The 16,292-nt window shown below is 42.5% G+C and overlaps 1 protein-coding gene across 1 annotated transcript in view; it reads right to left on the bottom strand.

Moving 5' to 3' along the window:
• The window catches only part of PLA2G4A (phospholipase A2 group IVA), a 220,567-nt gene that overhangs the window by 166,876 nt on the left and 37,399 nt on the right, over positions 1–16,292 (bottom strand). Inside the window, exons 3-4 of the mRNA XM_068240163.1 lie at positions 4,445–4,526; positions 435–583 (exon numbers count right to left, since the gene is read on the bottom strand). Of these exons, the coding sequence (XP_068096264.1) occupies positions 435–583; positions 4,445–4,526 (231 nt within the window). The remainder of the gene's footprint in view (positions 1–434; positions 584–4,444; positions 4,527–16,292) is intronic.

Below are 16,292 nucleotides of genomic sequence, written 5' to 3'. Positions count from 1 at the left end.
TGGCCTATGGAAACACTCAAATTGCGGCTGCTGCGTGGCGCCCAAATTCCTGTCTCGACCACAGCTACTACATTTTTCTACTGAAGTAAGCCATAGTAAGGCCTCTTGCACACTGCAAGCGATTCAGATTCAGATTCCGCTTTTTAATCAGTTTTTACTTCCGATTCCGATTCAGATTTGCAGTTTGCTCCCTGCACACTGCAAATCGGAATCTGAATCGGATGTAAAAACAGATTAAAAAGCGGAATCTGAATCTGAATCGCGTGCAGTGTGCAAGAGGCGTAAGGGAGTGCAAGGTGAATCCTACAATGACAACACAGCTACCACCAACGGGTGCACAACCGCTAAAAGTATAAAGAAAATTGTAGCACTTCTGTACTGAAACACAGGTTTGACACTTCTCATTTTAAAACAATGATGACTTTTTACTGTACCTCCAAGATATTATCTAGGTTTGGATCCAAAATGAATTCAAAGGTTTCATTCCAAATGGGATTAATATCATTGTTGAAATGTTTTGTTCTCTTTCTGCCATCTGGTGCTGAAGAAATGAACAGTTCCACATAAGGATCAGGAGTATCAACTGCAAAATGAAAGATGCCACAACATTAGTTTCAATACAGCAGTTATTCCGGGACTCGGAGCTGAAAAAATAAAAAGATTTTATACATACCTGGGGCTTCCTCCAGCCCCATCTGCCTGGATCACTCCCACGCCACCGTCCTCCGCTGCCTGCAGCTTCAGGAACCGGATCCTTCCACTTCCATCATCGTGGCTAGTCTACGCAGGAGAACTGCACCCTCTATGTATATCTCCAGCGGCTGCTGGAGAGATACGCAGACAGTGCACTTCTCTTACTCTAGACTGGTTTAGACTGGCGGAAATGCGGGGGCCCGGTACCGGAGCTGCAGACATTAGGAGCGTTTCAGGCGGATGGGGCTGGAGGAAGCACCAGGTATGTATAAAATCTTTTTATTTTTGAGCTTTGGTACACTTTAAAACCCATCTCCAGGAAATATTTAGTTCAATTTCCTCGACTGCATTTCTGATCAGCGCTCTTCTTGTTTGGCCTGTGAGTTTAGGTGGATGGCCTTGTCTTGGTAGGTTTACAGTTGCGCCATACTCCTTCCATTTCTGAATGATCGCTTGAACAGTGCTCCGTGGGATGTTCAAGGCTTTGGAAATCTTTTTGTAGCCTAAGCCTGCTTTAACTTTCTCAATAACTTTATCCCTGACCTGTGTGGTGGGTTCTTTGGACTTCATGGTGTTGTTGCTCCCAATACTCTCTTTGACAACCTCTGCGGCCGTCACAGAGCAGCTGTATTTGTACTGACATTAGATTACACACAGGTGTACTCTATTTAGTCATTAGCACTCATCAGGCAATGTCTATGGGCAACTGACTGCACTCAGACCAAAGGGGGCTGAATAATTATGCACACCCCACTCTGAAGTTATTTGTAAAAAATGTTTGGAATCATGTATGATTTTCGTTCCACTTCTCACATGTACACCACTTTGTATTGGTCTTTCACGTGGAATTCCAATAAAATTGATTCATGTTTGTGGCAGTCATATGACAAAATGTGGAAAACTTCAAGGGGGCCGAATACTTTTGCAAACCACTGTAGGTCTGGAGACTGGCTAGGCGACTCCAGAACCTGGATATGCTTCTTACAGAGCCACTCCTGGGTTATCCTGGCAGTGTGCTTATGGTCATTGTCATGTTGGAAGACTCTGCCATGACCCATCTTCAATGATCTGACTGAAGGAAGGAGGTTGTTGCTCAAAATCTCACTATAGGGCACTATTCATTCTCTCCTTAATACAGTGCAGTTGTCCTATCCCCTTCGCTGAAAAGCACCCCCAAAGCATTATTTTACTACTCCCATTCTTTACAGTAGGGATGGTGTTCTTGGGATGCAACTCCTGCTTTCCCCTCCAAACACAGTGAGTGAAGTTTAGGCCAAAAAGTTCTACTTTGGTCTCATCTGACCACATGACTTTCTCCCACACCTCCTCTGAATCATCCAGATGCTTATTGGCAAACTGGACATGTGATGACTTGAGCAGGGGACCCTCCCGTGCAATGCATGACTTAAAACCATGATGGTGTAGTGTTCTGCCGACAGTGACCTTTGAAACTGTGGTCCCAGCTCTCTTCTAGTTCTGGGCCGATTCCCCACCTTTCTTATGATCAATGATACCCCAAGATATGAGATCTGGCATGGGCCCCCAGCCCAATGAAGACAGACAGTCATCTTTAGCCTCTTCCATTTTCTAACAATTGCTCTAACAGTTGATCTATTTTCACTAAGCTGCTTGGCAATTGCCCTGTAGCCCTTTCCAGCCTTGTAGAGGTCCACAATTTAGTCTCTGGTGTCTTTTGACAGCTCTTTGGTCTTGCCCATGATAGTAATTGGAGTCTGACTTTGGGGTGGACAGGTGTCTTTAAAGAGCTCAGACAGGTGCTACTAATTTATATTAATGAGTGGAGTAGAGGTGGACTTTTAAAGGCAGAGTAACAGATTTTTGAGAGCCAGAATTCTTGCCGATTGCCAGGTGTTCAAATACTTATGTGCAGCAGTGCAATACAAATAACTTCCTTAAAAATCAAACAATGTAATTTCCTAATTTTTCTTTTAAACACTGTCTCTCACAATGGGAATGCACCTACAAAGTAAATTTAAGAGCCCTCCATGATGTCTAAGTTGGAGAACTCACAAAGTCGCAGCGTGTTCAAATACTTATGTTCCTCGCTGTAGGAGAGGTCTCTGATCGTCTCAGGCTCTGATGGATTAGGTGAGGCGTGCTGCTGCTTTCATTTATTCAGGGAGAGCGGAGGATGACACGGGGGGAGCTGAGGAGACATGGGAAGAGAGGGGGAAACATGGAGGAAGGAAGAGGACACATGGGGAGAGAAGGGGGCACAGGAGAACACATGCAGGACACAATCTTTGGCGGGAGAACCAGGTTTAGTATATTTTTTCCCCTGGTTTTTGCCCTCTAAACCTAGGCGCGTCTTATAGTCCGGAGCGTCTTATATTACTAAAAATATGGTAATACCCAGGCTAATGCCAAGGTATAAACAATAACTTGTTGAAAGCTTGGGCATGGTGGAGTGAGAGTTCCTATGTGAGGTCTGCAGGGAAGAACAGGCAGTAAGAAATCCCTATGACAGGCTCTACATGTATCACAGGCAGTGCATCCAGCTTCCTCAAGGGCTGCATATCTTGATTTTTCTTAACACATTGTGTACATACACATTTACATACATGGTTAACCAGCTCACATATATGCTGATCTGGCCGATCCACCTACACTAGTGTTTTGTATTCCCTGACATCTGTATGCATAGTTATTTTTATTGTACATCTTATTTTCTTGGCAAATTGGAATTATATCTGCATGGTCAGTCATTGTCCCACTTGTTCTCCCCAGGCTCTTTTAGCCAGGTGCTCCACCCAGCTAATTTTGGTAAGCACCCGGCTATCATCGACTCTCCTCTTATACTGTAAGCAGAATTGCACCAGCCCTGCATTCCCCCCTCGCTACCCACCCAGCTACTTTTTTATGCCACACGGCTGAAAAAAAATTCTGGGGAGAACACTGCACACCATAATCATTATATTCTATAACAGATGTAGGAATATTGGTAACATTTACACACTCACACAGCGCAAGTAACATTTACCAGCATTACTGCAAACTGTGTAAAGGCACTGCGCAAATAGCGTAAATCGCATTGCATATGCAACACACATATTGCTTGTATAACATGTGTTACACTATTTGCATAAAATGCGCCCATTAACAGTACAATATTTTCCTAAGTATTTTTCCTCCTTTTATGATCAAATTGTACAGAAAACCATGAAGTATGTGGAGAAAATCTCCATGAAAGATTCTATGGTCGATTGACAAAATTCTTTATGCCAATCGGAATGTTGGATATCACAATCGTTTTTGAAGAGAGAAAAGGCCCTAATCAATCCGTTTATGAGAACAATCCAAAATAACCCTATAATTACTTATTTACAAAATATCACAAATTTGATTGAATGATTGCATCTGAGGAAATTATTGTACTGTTAATGGGCGCCTTTAGGCGGGTTATACAAGCTGCATAAGAGTCGTGTATGTAACACAAGTTGCGCTATTTGCGCATCGCCCGTTACACAGTTAGCATAAATACCAATAAAATCTATATGCACTGCAAGCGCATGTAAACTTTAACAATGCTTAGTGAATCTGTCCCATAGTAACACATTGGGGTTTTATTAAGTGATAATTAGTTATTATTGCCGACAACTAATATCATATGGAATAGATTTTTTAAACATTCATTTTAAAAAAAACATTTCACTGGAATATGCACATCAGAAAAATAGTGGAGCAATAAATAAATAAATAAATAAATAAATAATAAATACAGATTACGTACGCATATCCCCAAAAGTTCCTTTGGTGACATTTGTAGCCTTTATGACAGTTACAATAAATCTATGAGAATATTGATGTTCAACCTGAGGAAAAAAGAAAAAAAAGATTTTATAGAAAATACATGTAGCTGTAATATATTTAATTTTTTTTTACAAAAAGTAAAAATAAAAAATATAATATACATTACATATTTTACACACGCACACGCACGCACACACACACACACACACACACACACACACACACACACACTTCTAACAATAAATCTATTGACACTCCGTGTTCTACAGTTCTGAATGGTAAAAACATTTCCAAAATACTATAAAAACAACTGAAGTCAACAATAAACCCCTGGAGATACAGACTAAACATAAGCTAAACTTGGCCATAGGACAAACGGGAATGGTCTAACGTGACAAATACCTGCCAATCCTGTCGTACTATGCCAAATTTGCCATACAGGCCTCATCCACTAGAGACGTCTGGAGGCGAATCCATTGTGAAAACAATAAACATTTAAGATTGGTTGGTGTGCCCATACATGATACAATCTCGATTGTATGTACAATCTGTAAAATAAAGTTATTGATTTCACGCTGGAAATCGAAAGGTAATATGCTGCCTCAGACTAGCTCCCTAAAAGGAAAACTGTTACAAAATATACATTGGATCTAGCAAATAAATATATCTGGCAGCTGAACAGATTGGTTGGATAGAATCAGTAAAGGTGGGTACACACGTCAGATAAAAGTCTTTGGAAAATGAAAGATCACAGACCAATTTTACCCCCTTTCATGTAGTATGAGAGCCATACTCTACACAGTCTATTCTATGGAGCTGAACTCCCTATCAGATAAAAATCTTTGCAAGATGCTGCACACAAAGACCGCTGTACACATGCAACAGATCAGTATCTGCAAAAGATCTGTTCCTGCAAAAGATCCATTCCTGCAAACTGCATTCATAGTCTATGATATCTGCAGACCTCATACACACCTTTTTTAACGGGCAATTATCTGTAGATCAGATCCACCAGGTTGGATCTTCAGATCGGCAGATAATTGGCTGATCTGCAGATGAATGTCCATTAAACAAGGTGTGTATGGGATCTGCAGATATCATAGACTATGAATGCATTTTGCAGGAATGGATCTTTTGCAGAAACCGATCTTTTGCAGATACTGATCTGTTGAATGTGTACAGCATCTTTGTGTGCAGCATCTTGCAACGATTTTTATCTGATGGGGAGTTCAGCTCCATAGAATAGACTGTGTAGAGTATGGCTCTCATACTACATGAAAGGGGGTAAAATTGGTCTGTGATCTTTCATTTTCCAAAGACTTTTATCTGACGTGTGTACGCACCTTTAGAGATGAGAAAGGAGTCAAATGTCTGAAAGTTCAAAATATCGTGTTGGAGTCCAGCAAGTCTTTGTAGTGAAAAATCCAAAATGATGATCTGTAGCCGGTGTCCTGCCGGCCTGTCGATTGATGGAATTCCACAACGGATGATAAACAAAGAAAATTGGACGCCAAGATCTGAAAAAAAAAAAACTCTTAAAGACCTTGTCCTGAAGGGAGGGGTTGACATAAGAGCTGAGGTCCTCCCTTAAAGGAGGGAAAAGTCCAATCCCTTTGGAAAAGAAGTCTGTCAGAACATGATTTTTACGTGGACGTGAGTCCTATCAATAAATGGACTGCAGACCTGCATTCAGTGGGGCACCACGAGCCCGCAGATATGCAACACAAGTGGTAAACTTGGAAGTATTATGGAAACCTTTATTGCCTAGCCACGGTAGGCGGGGTCTGTGTGGAAATCACTCAGGAGGTGTGTCCGACTACCCTTGCCAACTTGTCAAAAATGGTTTAATTCACATGTTTGTACCACCCTAAAACCTATGAATTATGATAAAATATGGATTGTAAGGTGACTAAGTTCACTTGGCATGCTAGTATAACACCTGCCCAGATAAGGATCAGTCCCTTTTTTTGAAGCTCCCTTGAGCTGGGAAAAAGGTGTGAATGTTGGAGACGGCTTTCTTCCAATAGACCCTGTTTTATGATTTCTGTCAGCATCAAAAGGAAGATGGATGCGTTGTTAACCAGCAGGGGTGCTGCAACAAGTGTTAAAGTGATTCAGCTCAGGAATGCTTTTAATAGCTGAGCGTGTGTGAGCGTGTGTGCGTATTAATTTTTTCAGCCCTGCTGTTGATGTGACACTGCATGATATGACGTATTTAATATGTCATAATGAAGGCGTCACAGTAGTGAGTATGCTTGTCGGAAAAAGTAAGTTTTCAGAATAGCCTACTGGCTTACCAGATCTGAAAGACTACTACCTTGCTTCCCTCCTAGACAGGTCTAAAAACTGGTTCCCAGAATCTCAAAATAATCTATGGGTGGATTTAGAAAAAAAAAGTCTCTTCCTCCTATCCGTTACAGGACCTTATTTATTTAATATGGCTGAAGCTTCCTTTGCCCCATATACCTCATCCCACTAGCAAAGCAACAGTTAATGCTTGGCAAATACTTAGGAAAATCCAATTCATGGGGCCTCTGTTTCCCCAGACATACCTGTCAGTGTTCTCAAATCAGCCATTCCCAACATTAATATAAATAAATGGATAGAGGCAGGTATAAAACACGTTCAAGATCTACTAAATAATTTTTCTATGGTGCCATTCTCCCACCTTAAATGGAAATTCAAACTTACAAAGACAGGTATACCTTTAACTAAATAGCACACCTTAATAAGGTGCATTCGCCTTTACCAGCAAAGCTCCCTCAGGAAGTAATTCCATATCTATGGGCAAAAGGGAACTCTAGCAGAAACCCCAAGGGCATCTCATTATGGTATAAATATTTAGGGGCAAGCAACTCTAAACCAATAGGAAATTTTCTCCAAGTATGGAACAGTGACTTACACTCTTCCTTAGATGCTCAGATTATGGAAAAAGCTTTACAAGAACTTAAAAAAAACACTCCAAATGTATTTCTCACATGGGGCTTGATTCACTATGCGGTGCTAACCTACTTAGCACGTCTAAAGTCTTTAGGCATGCTAACCAGGGTGCTAAGTAGGTTAGCACCGGTTTTCTCAACCAGAACGCGCGCTAAGTACCGTGCGCAAAGGTTTGCGCATGCAAAGTCCTATGCGTGCCCTAAGTCCCATAGGCTTTAATGGGCACTTCGCACGGAGCGCTCTGTGCAGTCCGCGCAAAACTTTGCGTGCGGTACTTTGCGCGTGATCACTACTTCTCACATTTAAACTCGGTTTAGACGTGATAAGGGCCAGTGCTAACAGTTAACATTGAATTGTGAATCGAGCCCATAGTGTTAGAGGGAAATTCTGCACTCCACTGAACTCACAATTTCACCGTCACGGGATCGCAGTAATGAAAAAATTCACTTCACCTTTAGCAATTGTAATCGGATGGATCACTGCGCCTGCTTTCCACCCTGTAAATAATCAAAATATGCACATAGTGCCAAGTATTGCTTTTAACAAGCTATAGAATGCACTCAGTGTCGCACACCAGGGGGTAGTACCACCACCTTATGAGGACAATATCACAGCTCCCCCTTTGTGGGTGCACTCATCGAAGGCGTGTCGTGGATTATTGCTTATCACATCAACACGTTTTTGCCAGCCAAGGAGTACGGTGCAAATGTAGAAGTAAATCCTTTTAATAAAAACGATACCACGTTTGCAGGTTTACAGATAGAAGTATCGGTTCCACCAAGGACAACACAGAGCCGCACACTCCAACTGTTCCTTATGCTTCCCGATGACGTCAGCGCACACCTCCAACTCCGCCCAACATAGAAATGTGAGACTCCTTCTCACATAGAAACATCAAAAAAAATCCTGTATAAATGGTACTTAACTCCCAGATTACTAGCTGCCTTCTCAGAGCAACATCCTTCACTATGTTGGAGGGGTTGCTACGAGTATGGCACTTTGGTTCATATCCTGTGGGATTGCTCCTTAATAAAGCCACTATGGGATCTCCTATATGACATTTTTTCAATCTGGCTCAATGCGAAATTTAAGATTACCCCAGAGCTAGGCCTATTTCTGGTAGGATTACACTCTATCCCTCCACCCTTCAGAACTATGTCAGTTCATTTAATTTGTGCTGCAAGACCACTTATACTATCGTATCGGTGAACCAATAATATACCCTTCTTTACTCAGCTTGGCTACACAGTGGACTTTAGTATTCTGATGGAAAAACTACTTATTAATAGTACAAGCTCATGTAGCCCAACAAACCATTTACAGGCTCTTCAAATCACTCCTCAATTTCAACATAAGCAATACTAAATATTAGAATTTCCTTTTCTGTAATGTTACAGTCAATTATCCGTACACATCCCCTCCCCCTTTCTCTGTCCCCATGTCCCACTTCATTGGCAGGTCTAACATTGTTCACTAGATATCCTTGTCACAGAAGTTAGCAGACAGATCTTTCTAGTGGTTTCACTACCTTGGTCCATTGACACCATCTAAGAAATCAATGCCTTGTAATATATACAGTTGCAATTATGGTGGATGCTCAATTGACCGATTTTGTCATTCATTTCTTGTGTTGGTACTATCCAAAGTTATCGGTTTTTAAGATGCAGTAATTGAATGTTATTTAGGTGGTCCACACCCGCTCCTCTCCTAAGTGGTTAATATGAATACGAACCTGGTGATCCGAGGTTATGTAAGTTCGATTGGCAGTTTCGGCTGTAAACAGGGGCATACGCCTGACTACTTTATGTTTCAGATTTAGAATCTTTATTCTCGCCAAGCACGACTAGGTCGTGCCCAGGATTGGGCTTGGCACGTACAGGGGACTGATACAGATACAAATACAGATACAGGATGGAACATGCAGTCAGAAGGAACCAAAAAACAAAAACAGATGCAGGGGAACACAATGAAGCATTAATTACAAATAAAAAATCAGAAATCAAAAATACACCCAAAGAACAGGCAGAAAGTTCGCTGGAGCTAGATCGCCGTCCATGTGCAGTGTGTCTCAGTTCAGCGTGCTATAGTGTGGTTTGAATTTGTAGGGTGGGGATGTGCAAATTCGTGAGAGAGAGTTCAGAAGGCAGACAGCAGAGGGAAAGAAACTGTTCCTATGTCTCGAGGTCTTGGTGAGAATGGACCGAAACCGGGGTCTTCGGCTCGAGGGAAGCTGACTAAAGAAGCGGTGGCCAGGGTGCGAGGGGTCGTTGGCGATCTTTAATGCTCTGGTGTTCAGCCTGGAGTGGTAGAGGAGGTCCAGAGTAGGAAGAGCTTTCCCGATGATCCTCTCTGCTGATCTGATGATCCTCTGCAGTTTGAGCCTTTCGCTGGCGGAGGAGCCGGCATACCAGACCAGGATGGAAGAGCATAGGACAGATTCAATTGTAGCAGAGTAGAAGTTAGTCAGAAGTTTTGGGGCCATACCAAACTTTTTTAGTTGGCGAAGAAAGAAAAGTCTCTGTTGGGCTTTCCTCTGTGTGGAGGCAGTGTTGGCTTTCCACCTCAGATTATTGGAGATGGTTGTGCCCAGAAGGCAGACGCAGGGAACTCTTTCCACTTCCTTGCCATCAATACGGATTGGAGGTAGGGTGGGAGCACGCCTCCTGAAATCAATGATCATCTCCACAGTTTTCGCTGTGTTACGGACTAATCCGTTCATCTGCACCAGTGGCAGATACTGTCGACCTGGTGGCGGTACGCCTTCTCATCGTTATTGGTGATGAGACCGACGATGGTTGTGTCGTCTGCAAATTTCATTACTTTTACAGAGTCCGACGAGGATCTGCAGTTGTTCGTGTACAGAGAGAACAGAAATGGCGACAGGACACAGCCTTGTGAGGCTCCTGTATTGGTGGTCCTAGGTAGTGAGGAGATAGTTCCTACCCTGACGACCTGTGATCTGTTGGTGAGGTATGTTTTAGCTTTATTGTATAATACTCGGAAACTTATGTTATTATGTATATCTTGTTCTGTATGTTTCAAAATTAATAAAAAATTATTGAAAGTAAAAGTAAGTTTTGAAAGGAGCGTTTAAAGGTTGGAGAGTGAGGTAGGTGTTGTGACAGGGGATACCAGGAGGAGTGAAGCACGTACAAAATCTTGAATACGCAAGTGAGAGGAGGTGATTCTAGAGGAGGATAAAAGGTCATGTGCAGACTGAGACTGTGATTAGGTTGGTATCTGGAAACTAGTAATGAGATGTCCACAGGGGAGAGAGATTTTGGAGAGCTTTGCGGGTTAGGGTTAAGAGTTTGAACTAGATCCTCTGGTTAATTGGTAGCCAATGAAGAGCTTGATAGAAAGAGGCAGCAGAGGACGAGCAAGAAGAAAGATGAATGAGACGAGCAGCCAAGCTCAGTACAGATTGGAGCGGGGCCAGTCTGTTATTTGGTAGTACACAATAGTATGTTACAATAGTCCAAACAAGATATATTACAAGAGCGTGTATTAACATTTCAGTTGTGACCTGAGTAAGAAAAGGTCGGAGATACGTTTTTGAGTTGGAGATGACAGGAGCTGATTAGGAAATGAATGTGAGGAATAAAAGAGAGATAGAGGAGTCAAATATTACTCATCAGTTTATTTTCACCTAAAAAAAAAATATATATATATATATATATAACAACTTTTGAACCACAGTGATCCTGTCCCCTCTAAAGTCACCTTTCATGTGACTGTGGCCCATCTTAAGCTCAACACACACCATACAATGTTGGTTGTACAAATTTTCCAAATCTATGTAGTATAAGGGGCAACAGCTTGAAAATACCTTAAATGATTGATTGGATAAGCTCTAATACTACATAAAAGTGGTAAGATTGAACAACCAAGATTGTATGGTGTGTGTTGAGCCTTACTTTTTCACAGTATTTATACTCCAGGCAGTATGGACAGGGTGACCTTACATAGTAGAAAAGCCTTTGGATTTTCTGCTGTGAGAATTAATCTTATTTAGCTGAACTGTGGCTAACTGAATACGTACACTGTGGATGAGTTTAGTTAAACAATACTATACATCCTGTGTCCTTCAGCTTTTGATTGAAACCATTGTTGTGAACTAGCCTTGTCTACGTCATGGTATGCTTTCACAGCTAATAAGAAGACATTTGTGGTTGTGTTCCTCATACCTTTGACCTTGGCAGGTTATGAGACATAGACAGAAAGAGCAGTAGCATATTATATTTCAAAATCATTTTAATAAAATGTTTATATTATTTTAGAATGTTTAGCTTATACGAATTCTAAAAAGCCCTCTTACGAATAAAAACTATGTTTATTATAAATTTGCCTTCTTGAAACAGGAGGTATTTGGAATGATTCAGCTTTATGTGAGCAAGAAAGATCTCCCATGATGCCTCACTGCTGAATATGCTTCATTATATTAACGGATTGCTTTATCAGTAAGAGGACATATTGGTCTCTTTGAGCTCATTTTACTATCCGCCTGCCTTCCTGGTCACCATGAGCCTTCTGCAGAGCCGGTACAAGGTCCTCCAGCACCCTAGGTTGAGACACCAAAGTGTGTAACCCCCCCCATCCCTCCCACCAGAGCCGGCACACACTGATTGCCATTAGACTAAGAGGCGCCCAGGGCCCCCAACCCCCTCCCTGCAACACCTTAATCTCCAGTTATTTGGCTTGCAGTCACTGCCATGTATCCCCTTTTCTTATTTAATACTGCTTTAAACACAGTAGGGGAATGATAGCTGAGTGAGTTGTGCGCCCCCTCCTACACTGCGCCCCGAGGCTGGAGCCTCTTTTGCCTCTGCCCAGTCCTGGCCTTCTGGGTACTCTGTACTAAGCTCTACCACGTCTTGCATTGATGAGGAGCAAAAAAGAAACTCTAAAACAGGGGTCTCAAACTCGCGGCCCGGGGGCCATTTGCGGCCCTCGATACAATATTTTGTGGCCCTCGCTGGCAAAAGCTTCCTTATAGTTCGCTTCAGTGCTCCCAAGTAATCCGCCGCATCCCCGCCGCTAAATGAGGGCTGCAGAGCCCCCAAATCGCCTGGGGGGGGGGGGGGGCAATCCGCCGGCATTTTCTGGAAGGGGCAGAGCTTTCAGCTTCAGCTCTGCCCCTCGTGACGTCAATCGCCGCACGGATCGCCGCCTCTCCCTGCCCCTCTCTGTGAAGGAAGAGTGAGAGGGGCGGGCAGAGGCGGCGATGCGCCGCGATTGTAAAATTCCTTATGCGGCCCAGCCTCATCCTGACTTTGCCTCCTGCGGCCCCCAGGTAAATTGAGTTTGAGACCCCTGCTCTAAAATAACTGTGTGTTTGTCAGATTGACAAGACAAATGACATTTATATTGTGCTTTTCTCCTGGCAGACTCAAAATGCTTGAGCTGTAGTAGCAGTGTTAGGGAGTCTAACCCAGGACTCCTTACTGAACAGGTGCAGGATTACTGAACAGGAAGAGCCAAGATTTGAACCCAGGTCTCTGGGTCAGAGGCCTTAACCATTACACTATCCAGCTGCCAGATTGGTGTGGCTCTGCAAAATTTGAGTATTGCATATATTCAGTAGTGACACATCATAGGCGATCTTTCTTGCTCACATAAAGCTGAATGATTGCAAATAACCTGTTTTAAGAAGGCAAATTGATATTAACCATTTCAGTCCGTAGGTTGTTTTCACCTTATGGACGAGAGGAAGTTTAACATTTCAGCCCTCCTCCCTTTTATTCCCAAATAACTTTATCACTACTTATCACATCAAAATAGTCTATACCTTTGTTTTTTCCACCACCAATTAGGCTTTCTTTGGGTTGTACATTATGCTAAGTATTATTTTATTCCAAATGCATTTTAATGGTAGTAACACAAAAAAAAAATAGAAAAAAAATCATTATTTCTCAGTTTTTGGCCATTATAGTTTTAAAATAAAACGTTCTATTGTGGATAAAAGCCACACATTTTATTTGCCTATTTGTCCCAGTTATTGCAATGTTTAAATTTTATCCCTAGTACAATGTATGGTGACAATATTTTATTTGGAAGTAAAAAAGGTACATATTTTCAGTTTTACATCCATCACTAATCACAAGCCCAAAATGTAATAATATACACCCTCTTGACATATGTATTAAAAAAAAAAAAAAATTATCCCCTAATGTATGTAGGTGTAATATTACTATTTGGCCACAAGATGTCCCTGCGCATTATTTCCTATTCTCGTACAATAAATTAGCTTAATAGGAAGTAATGCGTGGCTGTTACATTTCGGAAGTGACGTAGGCATCTCATTGATGCCAGCGATCAGGGGGGCCTGAGGGGAGATGAAAGAATAGGAACAATGTTCCCATTCAATCTAATGATCGGTGGTGGGAGCGGCAGAAACAAGCGAGCGGGGGGCAGCACGGGGGCAACAATTGAGAATGATCACGGTTTTTGAACAAAACAGTAATCATTCTCAGGGGACATGCACAGATTGGCTCAGGGGACTTCTGTTCCCTGCCACCAATCCCCCGTTGCCGGAACCATCGCTATCGCAGGCTTCCACCAGCATGATGCGCGCACAGCCCCGCAGACTGCACATATGCAAGCCTCATGTCCCTGGGGCTACAGCAGTACCTGCCACAGACGGGAGGCTCACATCTGTGCGGCTGAAATGGTTAAGCATAGTTTTTTTAGTAAGAATTTTTTGGTCTCTTTGAGCCCTTATAATTTTTTACTTGTGGTCTGTCACCATGAGCTATCTGGGTACTCTGTATTATCACATTTATTAGCAGTTTTTTCACTGTTGTCACATTCGCCTCCCCCATTATTGCTCATCTTTTGACCTGCGTCGGCTAGTACATTTATCAGCATTCTCTGCATTCTCAACCGGTCAACTGTCAGAAAGTGTGCAAATGAAGGAAATGTAAAACTATTGTTACCCAAGTAAAACATTATGGATAACTCCAACTATAAGCCACATAATAGTCTGAGAGGTTCCAAAAGAACTCAAGGTAACCTCTAAGTAACTGAAGGAATGTCTCACATTAGCAAATGTTTATATTCTTGAGTTTGCACTCAGGAAAACACTGAGCAGCAATGGTGTGTATGGCAGGGTAGCAAGGAAAAAGCTACTGCTCTCTTCCAAAAATATTGTTTATCATCTACATTTTTTCTGAAGATCATAAGGAAAAACCTTGAGACTGGAAATATGTTTTGCAGTTTAATGAAACTAAAATATAACTTTTTGGCTTAATCAAGGAGAGTTAGGGCTGGTTCACACTGGCAACTAAAAACGGTCATGGATCATAGCTGAACAGATAACGGATGCAAACAGATCAAATGTTAAGGCCCATACAGACGTCGGATTTTTCCAAACGACGGGTCGTTTGAACGTCCCGTCGTTCAGTCGTCCGCACGCCAAATCAACCGGCGGATCGCTCATACTCAGTCTTATCACGCGAACGACAGTCTGTACACACACCCGATTTGGCGTGGGGACGACTGAACGACGGGACGTTCAAACGACCCATCGTTCAGAAAAATCCGACGTCTGTATGGGCCTTAAACCAATGGATCTGTACACATTGGTCTAGTCAAACGGATCTGTTCCGCAAGCTCCACTGAACAGACCGCAAGTTTGGTGCTGCAGCAGTTCCAGACAGTGAAGCCCAATGGAGTGGAAATAAATGCTGAAGCACTGCATTTGGGCAATGAGAAAAAGGATCCTGTGGTACACACTTGCTAAAAAAAAAAAAAAAAAAAAAAAAAAAATAGGCCCTTCTAGCCAGCAAAACCTACTTTGGTGATGGAAGTCGGAGGGGGGTAAATGGAACTGAACGGTAACAAAACGGCAGATAAGCGCCAGTGTGAACTGGTCCTTATATTTATAAAAAACAAAACATTTAATTCTAGCATAAGAACATTATCTCATTAGTGAAACATGGTCATTGAAGGTTCTGGATTGAACCTATTTTTGCTGCATGTGGGCCTGAACATCTTGCATGGAACAATAGATTTTGAACTACACCAGAGTGCAAAAGGAAATGTAAAAACGTCTGTCTGTGACTTTTATCTCATAAGACAGATTGGTAAAGGGAACCCAAGGTGAAAAGAAATGGAGAAGATAAACAATTGTATATATCCTCCTTCTCCTAAAACTGACTTTTTTTTGTAGCCTCCCTGGTGGTAATAATGAGGCGGACTTATTGTTAAAAAACTTGCTACAATGGGTATAGACAGATAGGTTCGTCCAAGCTGAAAACAGGCCTGGAAAGAGTTATAATGGTGTATGTGCACCACCTACTGGCAGTAGGCACATATTACAGCAAATTAAAACTAATACCATACTGTACCGTATATTGTACAGAGAATGACACTTATTGCCACACTGATTTGAACTCGGCCGTGACGGACTATAACGACCCCCATGGCTAAGAGTTGTGCAGCAGACCAGAATGTGTACAGTGGCCCAATGACGATCCCTAAAGATGTGGCATGTCGGACCTTTAGCTATGCCTAAGCATGACCCAACGGCATTGTTCTTGCCACCTCCCCACCCGCTGGAAGCTGTTAAGTCAGATGCGCTTGTCGTCCCTTCGGCCCAGGGCTGTGGAGCCGGAGTTGGAGTCGAGGAGATGGAGTCAGAGCAATTTTGGGTACCCGGAGTCGAAGTTGGAGTCGGTGATTTCATAAACTGAGGAGTCGGAGTCGGATGATTTTGTACAAAATCCACAGCCCTGATAAGTATTAGACTAAGGAGTCGGGGTCGAGGAGTCTGAGCCATTTTGGGCTCCCGGAGTAGGAGGTTTCATAAACTGAGGAGTCGGAGTTGGAGTCAGAAGATTTTTGTGCCTACTCCACAGCCCTGCTTCGCCCCCCACGCATCGCAACAG

Source organism: Hyperolius riggenbachi, chromosome 6, assembly GCF_040937935.1.
Source record: "Hyperolius riggenbachi isolate aHypRig1 chromosome 6, aHypRig1.pri, whole genome shotgun sequence".
NCBI lineage: Eukaryota > Metazoa > Chordata > Amphibia > Anura > Hyperoliidae > Hyperolius > Hyperolius riggenbachi.
This window is presented reverse-complemented; position numbering and strand designations above follow the sequence as displayed.